This window comes from Gossypium hirsutum, chromosome D13 (assembly GCF_007990345.1).
Source record: "Gossypium hirsutum isolate 1008001.06 chromosome D13, Gossypium_hirsutum_v2.1, whole genome shotgun sequence".
Lineage (NCBI taxonomy): Eukaryota > Viridiplantae > Streptophyta > Magnoliopsida > Malvales > Malvaceae > Gossypium > Gossypium hirsutum.
The window spans coordinates 3,345,170-3,364,693 of NC_053449.1; the positions used below are offsets into that span (position 1 = coordinate 3,345,170).

General features: G+C 31.7%; 3 protein-coding genes across 5 annotated transcripts; 2 read left to right on the plus strand and 1 right to left on the minus strand.

Moving 5' to 3' along the window:
• Positions 1-1,959: 1,959 nt before the first annotated feature.
• Positions 1,960-4,347, plus strand: LOC121225604 (protein RER1B). 2 transcript variants are annotated; one of them, XM_041109985.1, is made up of 4 exons: positions 1,960-2,071; positions 2,581-2,949; positions 3,529-3,709; positions 3,868-4,347. In XM_041109985.1, exons 2-4 carry the CDS (start codon positions 2,600-2,602, stop codon positions 3,919-3,921), a joined length of 585 nt encoding a protein of 194 aa, XP_040965919.1. In that variant the 5' UTR covers positions 1,960-2,071; positions 2,581-2,599; the 3' UTR covers positions 3,922-4,347. The 2 variants fall into 2 exon arrangements, with proteins under 2 accessions (XP_040965919.1, XP_040965920.1); XM_041109986.1 differs by having other exon boundaries at positions 3,871-4,347.
• Positions 4,348-4,647: 300 nt separating this feature from the next.
• On the minus strand, positions 4,648-7,009 carry LOC121225606 (laccase-11). The gene is made up of 6 exons (XM_041109987.1): positions 6,860-7,009; positions 6,606-6,757; positions 6,279-6,523; positions 6,068-6,196; positions 5,066-5,989; positions 4,648-4,974 (listed from the first exon to the last, which is right to left on the minus strand). The coding sequence occupies exons 1-6, from the start codon at positions 6,968-6,970 to the stop codon at positions 4,844-4,846; spliced, it is 1,692 nt and encodes a 563-aa protein (XP_040965921.1). The 5' UTR covers positions 6,971-7,009; the 3' UTR covers positions 4,648-4,843.
• Positions 7,010-10,882: 3,873 nt separating this feature from the next.
• On the plus strand, positions 10,883-16,063 carry LOC121225607 (phosphoribosylaminoimidazole carboxylase, chloroplastic). Of its 2 annotated transcripts, XM_041109988.1 has the most exons (17): positions 10,883-11,117; positions 11,547-11,838; positions 11,963-12,181; positions 12,264-12,375; positions 12,524-12,586; positions 12,688-12,826; positions 13,247-13,302; positions 13,487-13,560; positions 13,688-13,835; positions 13,938-14,111; positions 14,293-14,380; positions 14,485-14,601; positions 14,798-14,895; positions 14,977-15,094; positions 15,186-15,280; positions 15,352-15,458; positions 15,564-16,063. In XM_041109988.1, exons 2-17 carry the CDS (start codon positions 11,609-11,611, stop codon positions 15,655-15,657), a joined length of 1,932 nt encoding a protein of 643 aa, XP_040965922.1. In that variant the 5' UTR covers positions 10,883-11,117; positions 11,547-11,608; the 3' UTR covers positions 15,658-16,063. The 2 variants fall into 2 exon arrangements, with proteins under 2 accessions (XP_040965922.1, XP_040965923.1); XM_041109989.1 differs by lacking the exons at positions 10,883-11,117; positions 11,547-11,838; positions 11,963-12,181; ... (3 more) ...; positions 13,247-13,302; positions 13,688-13,835 and having other exon boundaries at positions 13,538-13,560.
• The last annotated feature ends 3,461 nt before the right edge of the window (positions 16,064-19,524 follow it).

Below are 19,524 nucleotides of genomic sequence, written 5' to 3' on the forward strand. Positions count from 1 at the left end.
TGTGCTCAAATTTATTTATATTTGTAACTGGTTAACTTAAAACCGTTTAAATCTGTTAATATTATTTTTTTATTTTTAAAAATAATTATTTTATTTATTAATTATAGATTCTTTACTACAACTATATAATTTTCCTTTTATTAAATTTCTAAATATAACAATTTAATATTTATATTATAATATATTATATTTTCTATGTGATATATAGATTAGTAAAGTAAATGAAAATAATATATTATAAACTTGAAAATAAGTGGGTTAGGCTTGGGCTTTTAATATGGAGTCAAGCCTGATCTAAGTTTAAACAGGCTTAATTTTTTTCCAAATTTATTTTTTGTGCTTTATATATTTGTTTAAACCTCTCAAATTTTGAATGAGCTTTTGAACTTAGGTGAGTAGCTTGATGCTTAAATTATGTAATTGTGTAATTGCAATTTGTATAGATAACATATAGAATTACGATATAATAAATAGACCCTAACTAAAAAAATTGACTTCAAAATTAAAAGGTTTAATACTTGATTTGACCCTTATACATTACAAAAAATCTTAATTTGGTACTTAAAAGAATTTTTTTGGTCACTTTGGCCCTGTGCTATCATTTAGTCTATTTTGTTACCTCATTTGACATTTCTAATAAAAGAAAACTCATAAACCTACCATGTGTTCACAAAAAAAAAACAGAAAAAATCATTAAATCATTAAAAATGCAAAAAATTCTAAAATTTTCATAAAAATTATAATGTATACAAATTTACTTATCAATGTAAACAAAAGTTTGAAACAAAATAATATATAAGAAAAAAGGGTAACTACATCTAATGTCACCTAATTATTAGTAAGTTTACACTTATTAATAAATTTACACTTTGGTCACTCAATTTCAAAAAAAATTATATTTGAAATCTAAAGTTATAAGTTGGCCACGGACTCGTTAACTTGGTAATGAATGTCAAATATGACCATTAATTCACTATTCACATAGGGTAATTACGCCCAAGGCCACTCAACTATTAATAAGTTTACATTAGTTAATTCTTTTTTTAAAAAATTACAAGTTGGTCGTTAAGCAATTTGAAAGTTTTAGGGACCTCATTCACAATTGTATTTCAGTAATTTCACCACTGTTCGACCTCCTATGTTGACAAAGGAACACACCAAACCAGAGCTTTCTTCCTCCTCTTTCAACTTTCTAGTTTAGTTTTCTTTGAAATGGCCAAATTCCGCTGGTTTAAACCCAAAGTTCTAATGTAGAAGCTTTCCGATCTTCATCCACCATCATCGGATGATCGCTTGACTCTAATATGTTCTTCTTCTTAGCTAGACTTCCTCGTTTTGGATTGATCCTCCTCACCTGGAACTTTTCGACTAACTCTTGACCGAATCTAATATATTTGAGTTTCCCTTTTCTTTTGATATTTTGATTCTATTTTCTTTACTTTTATTTTGTCTCTTTCCTTTAGTAGATCCTGTTTGAGGCTCACTAAAACATAAAGCTTTCTTCCCTTTTTATTTGTATTTTGTTTGTTTTGATTGTGGTTGTGATGATATTTGATTACTGGTTTGGGGTAAGGGTGTCTAAAATTGATTATGAAATTTCTTAGTTATGGTTTTGACCGAAAAGAAAATAGTGACAGGGTTAAGAATGAAGTATTGTTGAGTTGGTTAGGTTAGAGGCGAGGCATACCGTTTAGATTATCAGGGTACGGAGTAATGATGCAAAGATTAGTGACTTTGTAAACTTCTAAGCTTACTAGTAATTTAGTAACCAAAATGTAACATTCTTAAGTTAAGTGACTACATTGTAAACTTACTAATAATTTAGTGATCAAATTATACATTTACCCATCCAACATCAGATGTCCATTATCAAGATAGCGGCCAATGACTAACTTGTAATTTTTTATTAATTCTGTGGCTAACTTATAAAATTTTATAATTAGGTGATCAAAGTTTAAATTTTCACTAAAAACGTTTGCTCGTTTCTCGCTTCCCCATACAACGTCAAAGAAACGGAAATCAGTTTCTGGGAGAGTCGGAGTCCAAAGTTTAAAACGGAGAGTCCTTTGAGGTCAGCTAAATGCATTTATTACAAATATTTAATCTTCATGCATTCAATCATTATTAAAAAAAATTAATAGTAGATTCTTTACTTTCAACGATATATGCTGTGTAAATCTAGGGTTTTGGTTGTTCTGGTTTTGGAAAGCTTTTTTATTATTATTATGAATGCTAAGTTGTTGTTTGGTTGGTCAGAAAGCTGAGGTGGAAGTTTGGTGATGGGTGATTGATTTTTTGTCCAGTAATTGATGGGATTCTGGGCATAAAAACAATATTTTTCCTTGTTTCTTGAACAAACAGAATCTTAGGGTTTTCTCTACATTGTATTCATTGATTAAGAATTACTAGCTACATTTTTGTTTTTCATTGCTCATGGTGTTAAGTGGTGATATCTGATGATTTACTGCTAGTAGTGCTTAAATTGATGGAGTGTTTAACCATAGTTTATGACTGTTTATTTACAACAAACCTAATGAATCTTTGTGCTTAAGTTGACTGGGTTCTTCTCTTATGATGTAGGAATTGAAGCTAATACTGAATGGAGGGTATTGGAGGTGATAGGGCACCAGTGGCCTCACCTTTGCCTCAATGGGGGCATGATACTTGGAGGATGTATCAGTATTATCTAGATAAGACTACTCCTCATACAACTTATAGATGGATTGGAACCCTTGTTATAGCAGCTATATATTGTTTACGAGTCTATTCTGTTCAAGGTTTTTACATAGTCTCATATGGCCTTGGGATCTACCTTTTGAATTTGCTTATCGGGTTTTTGTCTCCTCTGGTTGATCCAGAACTTGAAATTTCTGATGGGCCTCTACTGCCAACAAAAGGTTCAGATGAATTCAAGCCGTTTATTCGTAGGCTACCTGAGTTTAAGTTCTGGTAATTGAAGCTTTATATATTGCTTCTCGTCTATAATGATGCTTTACAGGCATTTTATTGGTGGCATTGTTCTGTTATGTTTTCTATGCTGAAATCTTTGTGATATGTTTATAAGGGACACACCTTACCTATTTAGGCCAAGTTAAAGGCATTGCCTGATTGTTCATATTGATGGAAACATACCCTTTGTCGTTTACCAAAATGGAGAAGATGTGGAAACATGTGATACCTGACTTGATATTGCAGTCTTTTATACCTATTCAATGCCCGACTTAAAGATGTGGAAAATGCGTAAAAGCATTAGCTCTCACCTGTCAAATCCAGTAGTCATTACCTTCTCATGCATTTTACTGCTTATTTAGAATGTAGAATTTTTAACTTCTTTTTCCAAGGAAGTACAGTTTAGAAATGTACTTTCCATTCATAGCATAGAAATGCCGGTCATTATTTTTCGTAGTCAGTCATATTTCTTCATCCATTTGGGAATTTGTTTTCTTGCTTGAGGTCTATGTGAATTTGTGCTTAATGAATGGGCATTTTGATTATGTGTGTAATACTTCTGTTTTATAATTTTTGCAGGTACTCCATGACAAAGGCTTTCTGCATAGCATTTGTTATGACTTTCTTTTCCTTATTTGATGTTCCTGTCTTTTGGCCTATACTACTTTGTTACTGGATTGTTCTTTTTGTCCTCACGATGAGGCGTCAGATTGCACATATGATCAAGTACAAGTACATCCCCTTGAACATCGGGAAGCAGGTGAGCTTCCAACTCATAAATTAGCTCCCACATTTATAATTTTAACCATATCAGTGTGCACGTTTTTCTTCTACTTTTAATCGCTAGAGGCAACCTGGAAGTTCAGTCTCTGACATCTCTCTGCTTGAAAGATAATTATCTCCTTCCATTTTTGACAGAAGTACACTGGTAAGAAAGCTTCTACGAGTGGCAGCAGCTTGTGTGGGGATTGAAGCTTCCTATAATGGACTTTGGTGGGAAGAAAAGGAAAAACAGCATCGTTACGCAGTTATTACAAACATGAGTTAAGTTGTCCCCTATGAAGTGCTGACATCCCAGAACACGGACATTATTGTTTCTATACACATGGTGATGAAGATTTGGTCAAACAGATTTTTGAGATTATTGGCAAGTAATTTGTACAACACGTTAATCGTTTCACTCGTGTGATCTATATTTGTAGAAGCTAATGGGGTGCAACTGCCAAACTGCAATTCATACCGACTTCCATTTCACATTTATGTGCTATTTGAATCAAGGAAGTTTACCGCCAGGCTTATTGTTTTTGTTCCTGGTATTGGTACGTGTATGTACCTATTTTTGTGTGTTTTGATACGGTTTATTAATAGTATATACACACGCAAAAATTTTTTCGTGTATATATGTAGTTTGATTTTTATTTTTTGTTTTTTATGCCCGTTTTATGGTTCATATCTTTGGATTCATGGTTATCTCCTCTAATAATGTTGTTTTCAACTTGCTTCCTCTCTTGAGAGTACAATGTCTTGAGATTCGTCGTTAATTTCTCATGAGTTCATTTTATCCCCGCACTTCAACAAATCATAAGTATGTATAATGGGATTCGTTACATAACTCTTGTTTATAATGATTAATTTTAATTTTAAATTGTATTATAAAAAAATGTTAAAAAATATTGAAAATGATTTAAAATATAAGAATGCATTTCGTATCGGTAACATACAAAGATGAAGACTTTTATTACGTACAATTCCAAGAATCTCGTATAATTTTATTATTTGCCTTACTCCTCGTTGCAGGAAAGAGTCGATAAGAAAAAACAAAACAAAAAACAAAACAGTAAGACCGAAAAGAGTTAGCCATGCCCCTTGTACTTTGGCCTCAAAAAGGAATCAATTAACAAGGAGGAAGGTCCTTTGGAGGAGGCAAAATGGACTGATCGGGTCCCTTTCCATTCTCTACCACAAAAGCAGTCTTCAAACCCCACCCTGTATGCAGCTCCAAATGGCAGTGCATGAACCAAACTCCTGAAGAATGGAAAACGAATGATTTAGAACTACTACTTTCCAATATTTGAGTGTCACCAATGTTACATGTTTAGTTTGTGGTGAACCTTACCTGGATTATCTGCCCGGAACCTTATGGCGGTCCAACCGCCTGTCGGTACTCCAACCGTATTCCTTTCTGGAGGATCAACCAAGTTAAACTTAGCAGGATCTTTTGCGGGATCGAAGTTCCCGATTCCAGTCCCAACAACGAAGAAATTGTAACCATGAAGGTGGAATGGATGGGATTCAACAGTTAGAAGATTGGTATCCTGCAGTACTAACTCTACTGTTGAGTTGAATGCAATCTTGCTTAGCCTGGTACCCGAAGTGGTACCAAGATTTGCAGTCAATGGTGCACCGGTGTAGTTGAACGGTTGAGGAGGGCGGTCGGGGAAATCCGCGGTATATACTCCCTTGATGTTGAAATAATGAGCTTGCAGAAGCCCAATATGTGGCATAACAAAGGTAATGTTGTTCAAGGATGCAGTGAGTCGTGTTCCGTTCAAGCAGGTTGGACATGGGTTAATTCCTAACCCGATAGTGTAGAAAAGACGCCTGTCAACTTTAAGAGGCACATTTGCAGCGTATAATGGAGAGTTCAGGCTCCTAAGTTTGGCACTGTAGCTCAATGCAAAGGCAGTGTCATTGGGTAATGGCAGCTTAGGAAGGATTGGGAGGATGGTGTTGGGAATGCCTTTGTACTGAAGTATAGCCGTTGCGGTTTTATTGTCTACCGTCAATGGTGCATCCATAAAAGGCCTAGCAGCCATGAAATATCTACCAGGTGCTTGGTTAGCTTGAACAAGGACATTTGTGGTCTGCCCTGGTGCAATTAAAATTGCTTGTGTGGTAAATGGTTTGGTATAAACTGCATCTATTTCGACCACTGTCATATTATGGCCTGCGACTGCAAAGAAAAGTTCGTCGTTGAGTGCAGCATTGATGATTCTCAAGAGATATGTCTTTCCTTGTTCAACCTCCATTGCAAATGTATCTGCACCAGAAAAAGGAAAGTAAAATAAGAAAGAATGCAGGGCCTGTCCTGAATCCCCTATTTACTCGCTAAGCTTACGTTTCTCGGAACATGGGAACAATGGCCCTGGCTTTCCATTAATGGTGTGAGCATCGGATGTATTTGGTGGCAACCCCAACTTGTTCCCTTGTTTCACAACTTCTTCGACATCGTTATTCCACCATTCACCTGCGTTTCGATTAACAAGAATTACATGAATTGTGCAACTAAAATGGAGCTCAGCTCACCATTATGGATCAAATCATCCCACCTAAAACTATGTTAGTTTCTCTGTAAGGCTGAGGAAAAGGGAAAGGGGTCCCTTGCTTTGGCATGATCGCAATTGCACCATAAACAGTGGCTCTTAGCCAAAAGATATGTGCATGCCACCATAGTGTCCCTCTTTGACCTGTTACATTAAAGTCATACGTGTAACTATGCCCGTTCTGTATAGGGCATTGTGTTATATAAGCTGGTCCATCTGCCCATCCATTGCGAAGCTGTTTAAGCCCATGCCTGCCAATGCCATGAAACAAACCCAGCATTAGTAGACAACAATTTTGGAAAAAGAAATATGACAAAATGATGCATTGCTTACCAATGAATTGACATGTTATATTGTGCATAGTTTGTGACATTAATGACAACTCTATCGCCGTCTCTAGCGTATATGGTTGGCCCTGGAAACATCCCATTCACTGTAACGATAGGTTTAGCATGGCATAACCTGCTAACGTTTTTCACTTGAACCTGAAACAACATTTCAATGATCATATTCTAAAAGAAAGAAATGCAGCTAAAAAGTGAATATATACAAACAACATTGCCACTGATTTAACTAAATATGCCTACATCGAACTGGTATCTTTTCACTGCTGCATCTGCAGGAAGCGAAACCAAGGCAACCAGATAAAGCAAGAAAAGCAATATTGGCCCTGAGCTCAAAATTTTGCCCATTGCCATTTTGCGAGCTTTAATTCTTAAACTTGTGGTGAGATATGGTTTAATGGGGGGCTTTTATAGAGCCTGGAAATTAAAGGTTAAGCTATATATGCTGTCATCAGTTTGTTAAAGGTGGTACATGAAGGCTTGTAAGCAAAATATGAGAGGGACTTGAATGGAAGATGGTAAGACTAAAACCAGATGTAATTGAATAAAATAGTTTGAAATAAAAACATGAGAGCTACTTAAAACCAAACATTCTACGCCTGCATGCCTTCAGCTGGTCAGCTTTTTCGTTAAGGAAAAGTGTTGAAGATTTGCTTCACATTCCAGCCGCTGTGGGTTGTTCAATATATATGTATATTTTTTAAAGTAGATTACACAACACCCATATCTCACCTGAAAAATATGGTGGAGGAACAAGCTTCTTATTTACTTGTTTCCATTGAATAAACATATATTGTAAACGAATATATGGTAGCCTATAATCGTTATCTTCTGTTCAATTTAAGCAACACCGTAGCGAAACCTTGGGCTTTGGCTTAAATTGGTATTTATGAGAAACAACAGTGAATTTAAGTTAATTTAGTCTCTTTTTTTTTCCTTACTACTAATTGCACCATCGAAATACAACATCAATGGTTATTCCCCTTCTAAATGTCATATTTGTTTAGCAATAGATTATTGCGGAATATGAATATACAATTTAATTTCGACTCCTTCTATAAAGATTTTCTAGTTTCGCCCCTGATTATATCCTTATATATATAACTATTAAAAGAGTAATAATGTATTATAAAAAATCATAATTTATGTTTAAATATTACTTGGTTTTAAAAATGATTATGTGTGGAAATTGATTGGCCATTCTGCATATTTGTAAAAATTACATATAATTTTTCCTCATATGGTGAAAGAGAAAATATGTACAATTAGAATAGCTTTATCAATGATTTTCAGTTCTGCAGTCTGCATGCTTGGTGGTCCACCACATATAGTATAATCACATGTAACATTGTTACATTTTGACATATAGTAAAAAATAAAAAAATATTAAGTGTTAAAATATATGAGGTTGTTTTGGGTTTTTTAAATGTTATAAATTAAGTAATAAAATACTTAAAAATGTAATATTTATCAAATTTTTATTTAATAGTAAATATGAATTTCTTAAAATATATTTGAATATTATAAACTTATATTTTTATATTTTTTAAATGTGTATTATATTTTAAGATTTAACTCACAAATTGATATTTAAATTATATTTTTTCTCTCATCTTGGTATTTAAACTTTTTTTTGGTCACAAATGATACTTAAATTAAATTTTCTCCCAAGTTGGTACCTCTGATAGTCAAACCATTAAATCTACTTTTTTTTTATAAAAAGCTTAACCCATAAATCTATTTTATATATCATACCACAACAAAATACAAAATATTATAATGTCAAATTAAAATAACTTTACAGTTATAAAAGTTTAAACATGAATTTAGATCTTAAACCAAACAAATTCCCAATCATTTATAAGAAGTTAAATTTATTTACAAATTATGCATTAAACAAATAAATTAATTTAAAAATATTTATATATGTATAAATTTATTTGGATTGTTGGTAAATGCGGAGACCATGATCTTAGGTTTTAAAGTATTTAGGGTTCAGTCTCAACATAAACAATTATCATGTGTCGATCTAATGTGATATGTGGATTTCATTTGAATTTTGTTCGATTCTTCGTTCATTTGTGCACTTGTTTGTGAACTATTCTATATATTTTTTTATTTGTAAGATTTTTTTTTTAAATTTCAAAAAATCAGGTGATCACCTCTTAGCAGTGTTAAAAAAGAAGGTTAAAATATGTCATAAGTCTATGATTCTTTATAAATTTAAAATTTAGTCTTTATAATTTTATTTTTAAAATTTAGTCCCTTTACTTTTTAAATTTTAAAATTCAAATCCATCTGTTAATATTATTAAAATTATTTTATTAATTTCAAGCTCATTACAACGTCACCTTCTTAGCTACATTACTACCATATGAGTATTCTTTTCTTTTTATTATTTCAAAATGTCACACTAACGAATTTTACAAAAAAAATTAACAATCTTAACAATTGGATCCGGATTTTAAAATCTGAAAAATAAACTGACTAAATTTTAAATTTGTGAAGAATATAGAGACCTATGACATATTTTAATAAAAAAGAATACAAAAAAATACAAATTTAGGGTGCTTTATTTTTTATTGAGTTTATTATTTTTATTTTTAAAATGGTCAAAAAAGAAAAGCTAGCATCCAAAAGTGATATTATTATATTTTATAATATAAAAACACAAAACTCCAAATTTATTTATTTATTATTTACATAAAAAAACCACTAAACTTGGCGATTAAAGCGGCTCGTTTCCACAAAGACATGAGGGGTATTTCCGTCAAAATAGCGGAATCTTAATTAACCATTAAAAAAATAAAGACAAAAAGTATTGATTTAAGGGCAAATAACCAATAAAAGCCCATTTATTTTTAAAATTACCGAAATGGGCCAGGTCTTGAATTAATTATCACAATAGATAAATTTTCCCAAAAATGCGTTGTCAGGGGATAAAGCAGGAAAACGCTTCCTCAAGGAAGTGCTTTGTGTCCACGTGGACAAAGCGCTTCCTTGAGGAAACACTTTCTCTATTTTTTAAGGTTTAGGATTTTTTCCAATTAAGATTAAGGTTTGAGAATTTTTAGGATTTTAAATTTTAGGGTTTTAAGGGAAAAAGTTAAATATATAAGGGTGTAAGGTTTCTTAATTAAATTAATTATAAATTTTAAAAAATTATAAGTTATTTATAAAATATTTATTAAGTCTAACTTTATTTAAATATAGTTAAATGTTAATTACAATTATTATATTTTTTCTCAAATTTTGAATTTAAACTTCTACAGTTTAAAATATATATTAAATATTAAAATATTAAAATTTATGTTAAATTCCATTAAATAAAGTTATTAATACTTATTTATAAATCATTCTCTAACAACCAATAAAAAATTTACCCATGATCTTAAGACCTTAAGGAATTATTATCCCTAAAATATTCTATTATTAATATGATTGTATTATATTAAATTTCATTTTTTTGCGTATTATATTATATTAATATTTTTAATTTATTATAAATTTAAAATTACAAAAAAAGATAAATTTAATATATATATAAACTTTTAACTCTCTTTTTTTTGTTTTTCATAAAAAATTCTTTTTCTATTTTAAAATTTGAAAATACAAAAATTCATTATATATTTTATTTTTAATTTATTATTAAAAAAATCTTTTAATAAATTTAATTTTTACTAAAAACATTTAATTTTATTATTTTATTTTTTAAAAGAGTTTAAAATATATAACGAATAAAAATTACATTTATTAGATTTTTTCTTAAAAACCTTAAACACTAAACCCTAATCTATTTTTTTTAAATTTATAATTAATTTACTCAAGTAACCCTAAACCCTAATTTATTTGATTTTTTCCTTGAAAACTATAAATGCTAAACCCTAATCTAATTTTTTAAAATTTATAGTTAATTTAATTAAGAAATCCTAAACCCTTATTTATTTAATTTTTCCCTTAAAACCCTAAAATCTAAAATCTCAAAAACTCCAAAATCCTAAACCCTAAAAAATGGGAAAAATACTTTTTCAAGGAAGCGTATTGTCTACGTGGATACAAAACGCGCCCTCAAGGAAGCGTTTTCTATCCACGTGGACAAAGCGCTTCTTTGAGGAAGCGTTTTCCTACTTTATCCCCTGACAACGCGCTCACGTGGACGCGTTTTTTGGGGAAAGGGTCCATTTCGGTAATTAATTCAGGACCTGTCTCATTTTGGTAATTTTAAAAATAAAGGGGCTTTTATTGGTTATTGTCCCTATAATTTTTAGACCAAAGGCTTATCTACGTAATCTCCACCGTATACGGCTCTCAACGAATCCTTAATAGGTAAAACCAACCAGACCAGATCACGGCGGCGCCCTTGAAACAAAAATAGGTCCCTATTCCAAGGAGGGAAAGCTTAAAACAAAAAAGCATAAATACAGGCGCCCCCCTTGAACACAAAAAAGCACAAAAAGCACAAAAAGCACGGCCACCATAAAATATCAATCTGCATTTTCAGGTATTTTTTTCTTCATTTTTTCATTTTTTTTCTGGTTGATTTAGTTGTTTTTTTTTGCGTACTTTTCATTGTTAGATTTAGTTTCAAATAGATTGAATCTATTTTGAATTTTTTGTAAAGAAAATCAAAATATACCTTTGATTTTTAATCTGCATTTTCAGTTACGTTTTTTTTTCATTTTTTTCGGTTGATTTCGCTTTTTTTTTTGCTTACTTTTCATTTTGTTTTTTATTGTTAGATTAAGTTGAAACAGATTAATTTTAAATTTTTTTTTGAAGATTTCTTGCGTTTCAAAGCTCAGATTTGGATTTCTTTTGTCACAATCTAGTTGTTTTCTCTGAAATTTTTTTCCGACGATTATTTATCTCTTTGAGTTTGGATACGCTGAACATCTCATTTGCCGGATTTAATCTGTTTTTTTATCTGTAGCTATCAATTGCTGGTACTTTCAAGCAGTAGATCTTTTGTTTTGATAAGAAACGCAGCTATCAATGGCTGTGTTTTCGAGCCCCACCTTTGAAGCAGTATTTTCTTTCGAGCCATCTCAGTTTCTTTCCCGGCCACCATCATCTCTCTCACTCCGCTTCTTCTCTGTATCTATCGCGGCCGATAACCGCAACCGCAACCATCGCCTCTGGCACTCTTCTTCTTCGAAACTCTACAATCCCACCTTCGCTTGCCGCGCCTCATGTGACTCTCACGAGACTGACTCCTCTCACAGGTTTTTTTATTTTTCTGGCAATTTATATGTTTCCAACGAAAACAAAAGAATACAAACTTTGAGTCTTTTTTGTTATTGTGACTTATTTACGTTCAAATGGTTTTTTTTGCTTTCTTTTTTGTAGGAAGGACCATGATTCTTCAGTTCATGATCTATCCAAAAAGATAGTTGGTGTATTAGGAGGAGGGCAATTGGGTCGTATGTTATGCCAAGCAGCTTCCAAGATGGCCATTAAAGTTATGGTTTTGGACCCTTCAGAGAATTGCCCAGCTAGTGCCCTTGCTTATGATCACATGGTTGGGAGCTTTGATGACAGTGCTACTGTTGAAGAATTTGCTAAAAGGTCCAATTTTGATACTTAATTTATTTCCTTTCTTTGTTTTAACTGAAGTATTCATGCTCATTGTATGTTTTTTGGTAGTTAGATGTGAAGTTTTGACGGTAGAAACTGAACATGTGGATGTTGCCACTCTAGAGAAGCTTGAACAACAAGGAATTGATTGTGAACCTAAAGCTTCTACCATTCGAATTATCCAAGTAAAGTCCCTAGGCTTGTTTACTTGCGAGCGGTACTAATGTCTGTAATAAATTGCATCAGTTTCCTTTTACTGTTGATACCTGAATGGATGTTAAGCATAATGTACTTTTTACGGCGAGTTATCAAGCTGGATTTACTATTTTACAGGATAAATATCTCCAGAAAGTTCATTTTTCTCGACATGGCATTCCACTTCCTGAGTTTATGGAGGTTTGCTTTCTGTTTTTTATTTTATAGGGGTTTATTCTATTGTATTGAAATTCTTTAAAACTTATATTGATATATTGGTCTCTCTATATTAATAAAAGCAGATTAATAATCTAGAAGAAACCAAGAGAGCAGGCGAACTATATGGCTATCCTCTTATGATTAAGAGCAAGAGGTTAGCTTATGATGGGCGAGGAAATGCTGTTGCAAAGAGTGAAGGAGAGCTTTCTTCGGCCATAGATGGTAAGGGAGATGCTATTAGAAAGGAGATTTTTGTAGCATTTCATCATTTTCTTAATTCATAATGACTTACCTTAATTTTTTAAGGCATAATATTTCTCTAAATATTTGTCAAAGACTAAAATGTTGGTTTTGGTTATCATTCCAAATCAACAATTTGTATCTACAATTTGTATAAGTCTTGACTATATCAATACTTACAGAAGAACATGTCTAATTTGATGTAGATGTTCATATGGTGATTGTCACTTGGGACTGGAGAAGTTGTCTTGTATTCTTTCCTTTTCTTTATTAGTATCTAATTTTGCCTATGACTAGTTCCTTGTTCTTCTTGACTTTGAAATTTCTCATAAACTCCATTTTTGTAACTTAGATACTGAACATTTACTTTTCCAGTTTAAAGAATTTTCATTTTTATTGCAGTTCTTGGTGGATTTGGTCATGGCCTGTACGTTGAGAAATGGGCTTCTTTCATAAAGGTGAATGTCTAGAATGTACTGTTGACATTTTTACTATGCATTTATTTCCTCTTTATTTATTTTGTACTTGATAACTTTATGCTCACTGTATAGATGGGGTATTTTTCGAACTGCCTCGTCATGATACAAATAATTACTATTTGTTTATAGACATACTTTTGAATTGTACTGACATTGCTTTTAGGAGTTGGCTGTCATCGTGGCAAGAGGAAGAGATAACTCTATCCTGTGCTATCCAGTTGTTGAAACTATTCACAAGTAAGACATTCACGTTCCTTACTAGAATTCCATTTATTGTAAATTAGAATTATGTGATAATATTTACATATGACTTGCGAGGAGCTCTGTAAATCTACTATGATTGTAAATTTGTGGGCTCTTATAGGGAAAACATATGTCACATGGTTAAAGCACCTGTTGACGTGCCATGGAGGATCAGAAAACTTGCAAATGATGTTGCATATAAAGCTATAAGTTCATTAGAAGGTGCTGGTGTCTTTGCAGTGGAGTTGTTTTTGACGAGGGATGGTCAGGTGTACATCTGCCATCTTTATGAGTTTTTTATTCCACTCCTAGATGGCCAGCAATAATTCAGCAATTCTGCCTTTGACTGACCTATTCTTTGTTTCTATTAGATTCTACTAAATGAAGTAGCTCCAAGACCTCATAATAGTGGTCATCACACTATTGAGTCCTGCTATACATCACAGTTTGAACAGCATTTGCGGGCTGTTGTTGGTCTTCCTCTCGGTGATCCATCCATGAAAACTCCAGCTGCTATCATGTACAATCTACTGGGTGAGGATGAAGTAGGTTCCTTCTCTTCCTTTTCCATAACTTCCACACCTTTCTGCTTTTATGTTTCTTATCATAAGCTAAAATAACTTTATACATGAGTATAATTTACTGAAATTTTCTGTTTTCCTTGTGCTTGTGGGCAGTGAATTAGTTTGTTAGATTTGAGTTACACTAAAAATTATATGGTTTCAGGGGGAGCCAGGTTTCAAAGTGGCTCATCAACTTATAGCAAGGGCACTGGAGATTCCAGGAGCTACTGCTCATTGGTATGATAAGCCAGGTTAGGTCTGCTTTAAGTTTCCTCAGGCTTATCCATCTCGCTGCCCTATTTTTTTTTCTCTCATACACGTTCTTATTAATTGGCTGTCATGATGTTTTTACCAGAAATGCGAAGGCAAAGGAAGATGGGTCATGTAACTCTTGTTGGCCCTTCTGTTGGTGTTTTAGAAGCACGGCTGAAATCAATGCTGAGGGAAGAAGGTTATGAAAATCTGAATGAAGGTAGTTGACCTAGAGTTGATGCTTGAACTTCAGTTTTGTTGTCAGTTTGTTTTTTGTTAGACTTACTGAATGCAAATTTATTTAAAGGTTGAATTAGAAGTATGCGGACATAACTGAAATTGAACCACGTGAAGAATCGAAACTACCGTTGATTGGCTTTACTGACATTTTGGATCCTTTTTGTTGCTAAATGCAGCTGCACCACGTGTTGGGATTGTAATGGGTTCGGATTCTGATCTTCCAGTTATGAAGGATGCAGCTAGAATCTTAAATATGTTTGGTGTGTCTACCGAGGTAGCATTTTTTTTTAGCTTAGAATTTTTGTTTACAAATGATGCAAATCCACTTTGACTCCATTGATTAATTTATTTGCAGGTTCGGATAGTCTCAGCACACCGGACCCCTGAACTGATGTACTCTTATGCCTCCTCTGCTAGGGAGCGAGGCATTCAGGTTATCATTGCTGGGGCTGGTGGTGCAGCTCACTTACCAGGCTAGTTATATATAAAATTATTGTTTAACATCATTCTCCAACATGCATTAGCTATGTTAGTGACACTGATGAGGCCTGTTTTGAATTATAGGTATGGTAGCTTCACTTACACCTTTACCTGTTATCGGTGTCCCTGTCCGTGCCTCTACATTGGACGGAATCGATTCACTCTTGTCAATCGTGCAGGTAAGACTTGAACTTGTACATGACATTGCATTCCCAAATGCTCGATGTTTATTCTTATTTTAATGATGCAGATGCCAAGGGGTGTTCCTGTTGCAACGGTTGCAGTAAACAACGCTACAAACGCAGGATTGCTGGCAGTAAGGATGTTGGGAGTTGGTGATGCTGATCTATTGGCGAGGTAAGTTCCCATCTCTCTTTATATAAATAAAAGATGGATGCATTTGAAATTGAAACGTTGTGAATTCTAATTTTGATTCGTGTTTTGTGTCGCACTTATCCTTAGAATGAATCAGTATCAAGAAGACACAAGGGACTATGTCTTGACAAAAGCTGAGAAGCTACGGAAGGATGGTTGGGAAGCTTATTTAAATCAGTAAGAGTAACGGCTTACTAGAAGGATGGTTGTGTTTTCCAATATGGCTTCGCTTAAAGTTACTGTTACATTCCTTTTCTGCATTATTTTGTTATTCGCCTACCAACATGTTTCCGCCATAAGGCCTCTCCCTCATGTTGAAGATCACCTGTTTGCTGTGATTTTCAATAAAAATCTTATAATTCAAGTGCTTCAAAGGGGTATGGTGCCACCTTCTGGTGGAAACCCTTGCACTAATATACCTCGACGTAGCGGCGGTGGCACCTACACAAGTAATTTATTTCTTGTAAATTGGTTTTTTTTTTCCGGGGAGGAACCCATGGGAAATTATTGTAGGATTCAATTAGTTGATAATTCTTTTTATTTATTTTACTATTATTCCAATGTTAGTATGACAGGATTACGTTTTATCTTAATTTCTTTATTCAAATATAACATATTATAAATAGAAATTACAATTTAAATTCATTCATATTAAAAATATTTTCACAATTACTAGTAAGTTTATATAATGGGGTTGGTTAATTATGAATAGTTATAATTTTATCATTCAATTATTTGAAATTCATCATTTAAGTTATCTCTTTGTTAGCTTTCTATCATTACTTTGTTATTCCTCTTAATCAATTATCAATAAATTTTTAATTGGGTCATCTAATTATGAAAATTTACAAAAATAATTATTAATGTTATCAATTTGGTCATTCATCTATTAACTTTGTAAAGGGCTGATGGCATGGCACATTAACTTACAAGCTTTCAACTATTACTAAAATATACTTTTAGAATTTCTTTAATAAATCCAAAACAAATCTAAAAAAATTTAAAAAATTATCGCCTAGTGAAAAGAAGGAAATGGCCGTGTGAAGTCATTAGTCATGGACCCAGCATTTTTCAAAAGAAAAAAAAAACTGGTTAGAATTTTATGAAATTTTTAAAAGTTTAAATTAATTTGCACATAATTATAATTTTAAAAAATATTTTTATAATTTCAAAGAAAAAATATAAAATTTCATTTTTAGAATTTTTGATAAATTTAGATTTTTTTGGATTTACGTCAAAAATATTCTAAAAATATTAAATTGATATTTTAGTTACATATCATGAATCAAGTTAGCTATTAAACCTATGAGTTAATATGACATGTTATCATTCTGTTAATAATAATTTTGTAACTTTCATAGTCGGCTTATCAAAATAAAAAATTACTAATAATCGGGGAACTTAACATTATAGCTTACCTAAACATATTTGAGGAATAATAACCTAATGACCCACGCTGACATCCGTTAGCAAGTTAACTGAGGGATGACTTAAATGATCAATTTTGAATATTCGAATGATTAAATTATAATTTTTCATAATTAAATGATCAAAATTTAAATTTACTAATAGTTAATGACCTTGAGTAAAATTTACCCTAAATCTTTTAGATAATTACATTTATTTTTTTTAAAATTAAGATTTTTTTTTAAACTTCATGAATTATTTATTTTATTATTTTCCACACATAATTATTTTATTGGGTTATCTAAGTACTAAATTACATTCCATTAAAAATATTTCACGTATGAAATTCCACATCATCCTGTTAACTTTGTTAATGAAACTTTTATCAAATTTGTTAAAAAAGCAATTTGAAAAAAAAAGAAAGATTGATGGCCAAAAAAGACTAAAAAATTACAATCAGGACCATTTTAACAAAACATGTAAATATTAGTAACTAAATTTATCATTAAACATTATATATATGGTTGTTCTTAAAATGGGTTAAAATTAATCCACACTTATATTAACTATGTATTCAATAAATCTACACTATATTTAAGCTATTAAGTTATTTTATATTTTATATAAAATTAATAAATGTTTTGCCAAATATAGGAGAATGTGGGTTTAAGTGCGCTGAAACGTATAATTCTTCTATTTATGGGTTGGGAGGGGATACAGGTATTTCTACACATTGTGTCAAAAAGAGTAGATACGATCAGAACCTATAACGAGATTGTTAAAAAATATTATTTAATTTTTGTATAATTTAAAAATATATATTTATTACGTGAGGAAATACTAAAAGTCAGTTTTCGCAGCAAATAAACGCTAATATTTTTACTTTGGACCTTTTCAAATTGCTCAAACAATGGAAAATCTTGACCAAACTTTTCATCAACATTAATTCATGCCTATTGCTTTGGACCTTTTCAAAATTTCATCCTAACTAAAATTTTTAATGTAGGAATTAAATTTTTGTAATTTTCTTAAATATATTATAGTCAGTCTACTTTATAATAACTACCCGCATTTTTTTAATAACCAAATTTATTATAAAATTAATTTTTTATATTTTATTTTTACTTTATATAATAACTTTTCATTTATAACAGTAATATTTATAAAATATGAAGTACACTCTTTACTAGGGATGATAATGAAACCGGGCGGGGATGATAGCTGCTAAATTCACCATCACCCCATAGTTGGATACACTTTGCTCCACCATACACCTTGCTCCATTGTGTATGTATAATCTTGAATTTTACTACCACCTTCATGGATGTTGGATACATCCATCCCCACTCAACTTCGCTTGGCTTCAATTTAATTTTTGTTACTTATTTTTAATATTTTTAAAGTCAAGTAAATATTTAAACATAAAATATGATTTTTTTATAATACATTATTACTCTTTTAATAGTTATATATACAAGGATATAATTAGGGGCGAAGCTAGAAAATTTTTATAGGAGGGGTCGAAATTAAATTATATATTTTTACGATAGTAAAAAATACAATTTCACCATTTTAATATCTATATCTTTATAATTTTTAAAGGATTATATCAAAATTTTATCATTTTTAGGGGGGCAAAATGTAATTTTACCTTTGCTAATTTAAATTTTTATAAATTTTAAAGCTAAATGAAAATTTTTCTATTTTAGGGGGGTCGGGGCCCCTGTCAGCCCCCTGGCTACGCCCTTGGATAAAATGATAATTTTATATAATGGGGTCGGGTGTGGTGGGGCAAGCAATTACCATTACTTCTCCATACCCACTATCTAAAAGAAAAAAATTCACCCTACCTCACTCCACATCCACTTTTCAAAAAAAAAAATTTACTCCATATGGAGCGAATTTGTTATCGTGAATTATTTACATTCAAATGTTTTTTTTCCTTTTATTTACGTTCAAATTTTATATTCTTTTGTTTTCATTGGAAACATATAAAAGCAAGAAAAAGGGTAATAAATTAATTGCCAGAAGAATATAAAACCTGCGAGAGGAGTCGGTTATAAAAACTCGCTTCTCTCAAGTAATTTTCTATCAACAGAGATGGAGGACCAGACATATTACGAATATAACATTGTAACACCCAATCTACAGACTGTTATAAAAAATTATAAAATAAAAATTAATTAAAATTACATAAATGAAAAAAATATTAAATAATATTCAAAAATTAAAATTAACCCTTACCATTTTCATTTGCTCAACAAAGATATGTTTATGATCGAGACGAATTAATTCCCCGGCCATTGCTAACACGATTAAATATTTTTGAAATTATAAAAAATACTAATTTAGAAAGAATTTAAAGGAAATAATTAATTAAAGAAATCTTTGAGAAATTTAGGGAGAAATTTGAGAGCTTTTTTGCCAAATTTGGAAGAAATATTGTGTGGAAAAAATAGGAGGGGGATTTTATTTTATTTTATTTACCGTGTCCAACAGCCAAAAATTAAAATAGTCGTGGGGGAAAAAAAGGGCTAAAACGCGTCCCTGGGGGAGCGATTTTGCCACATCAGCAAAGTGCGTCCACGTCAGCGCGTTTTGTGCTGACATGGCAAAATCGCTCCCTCAGGGACGCGATTTG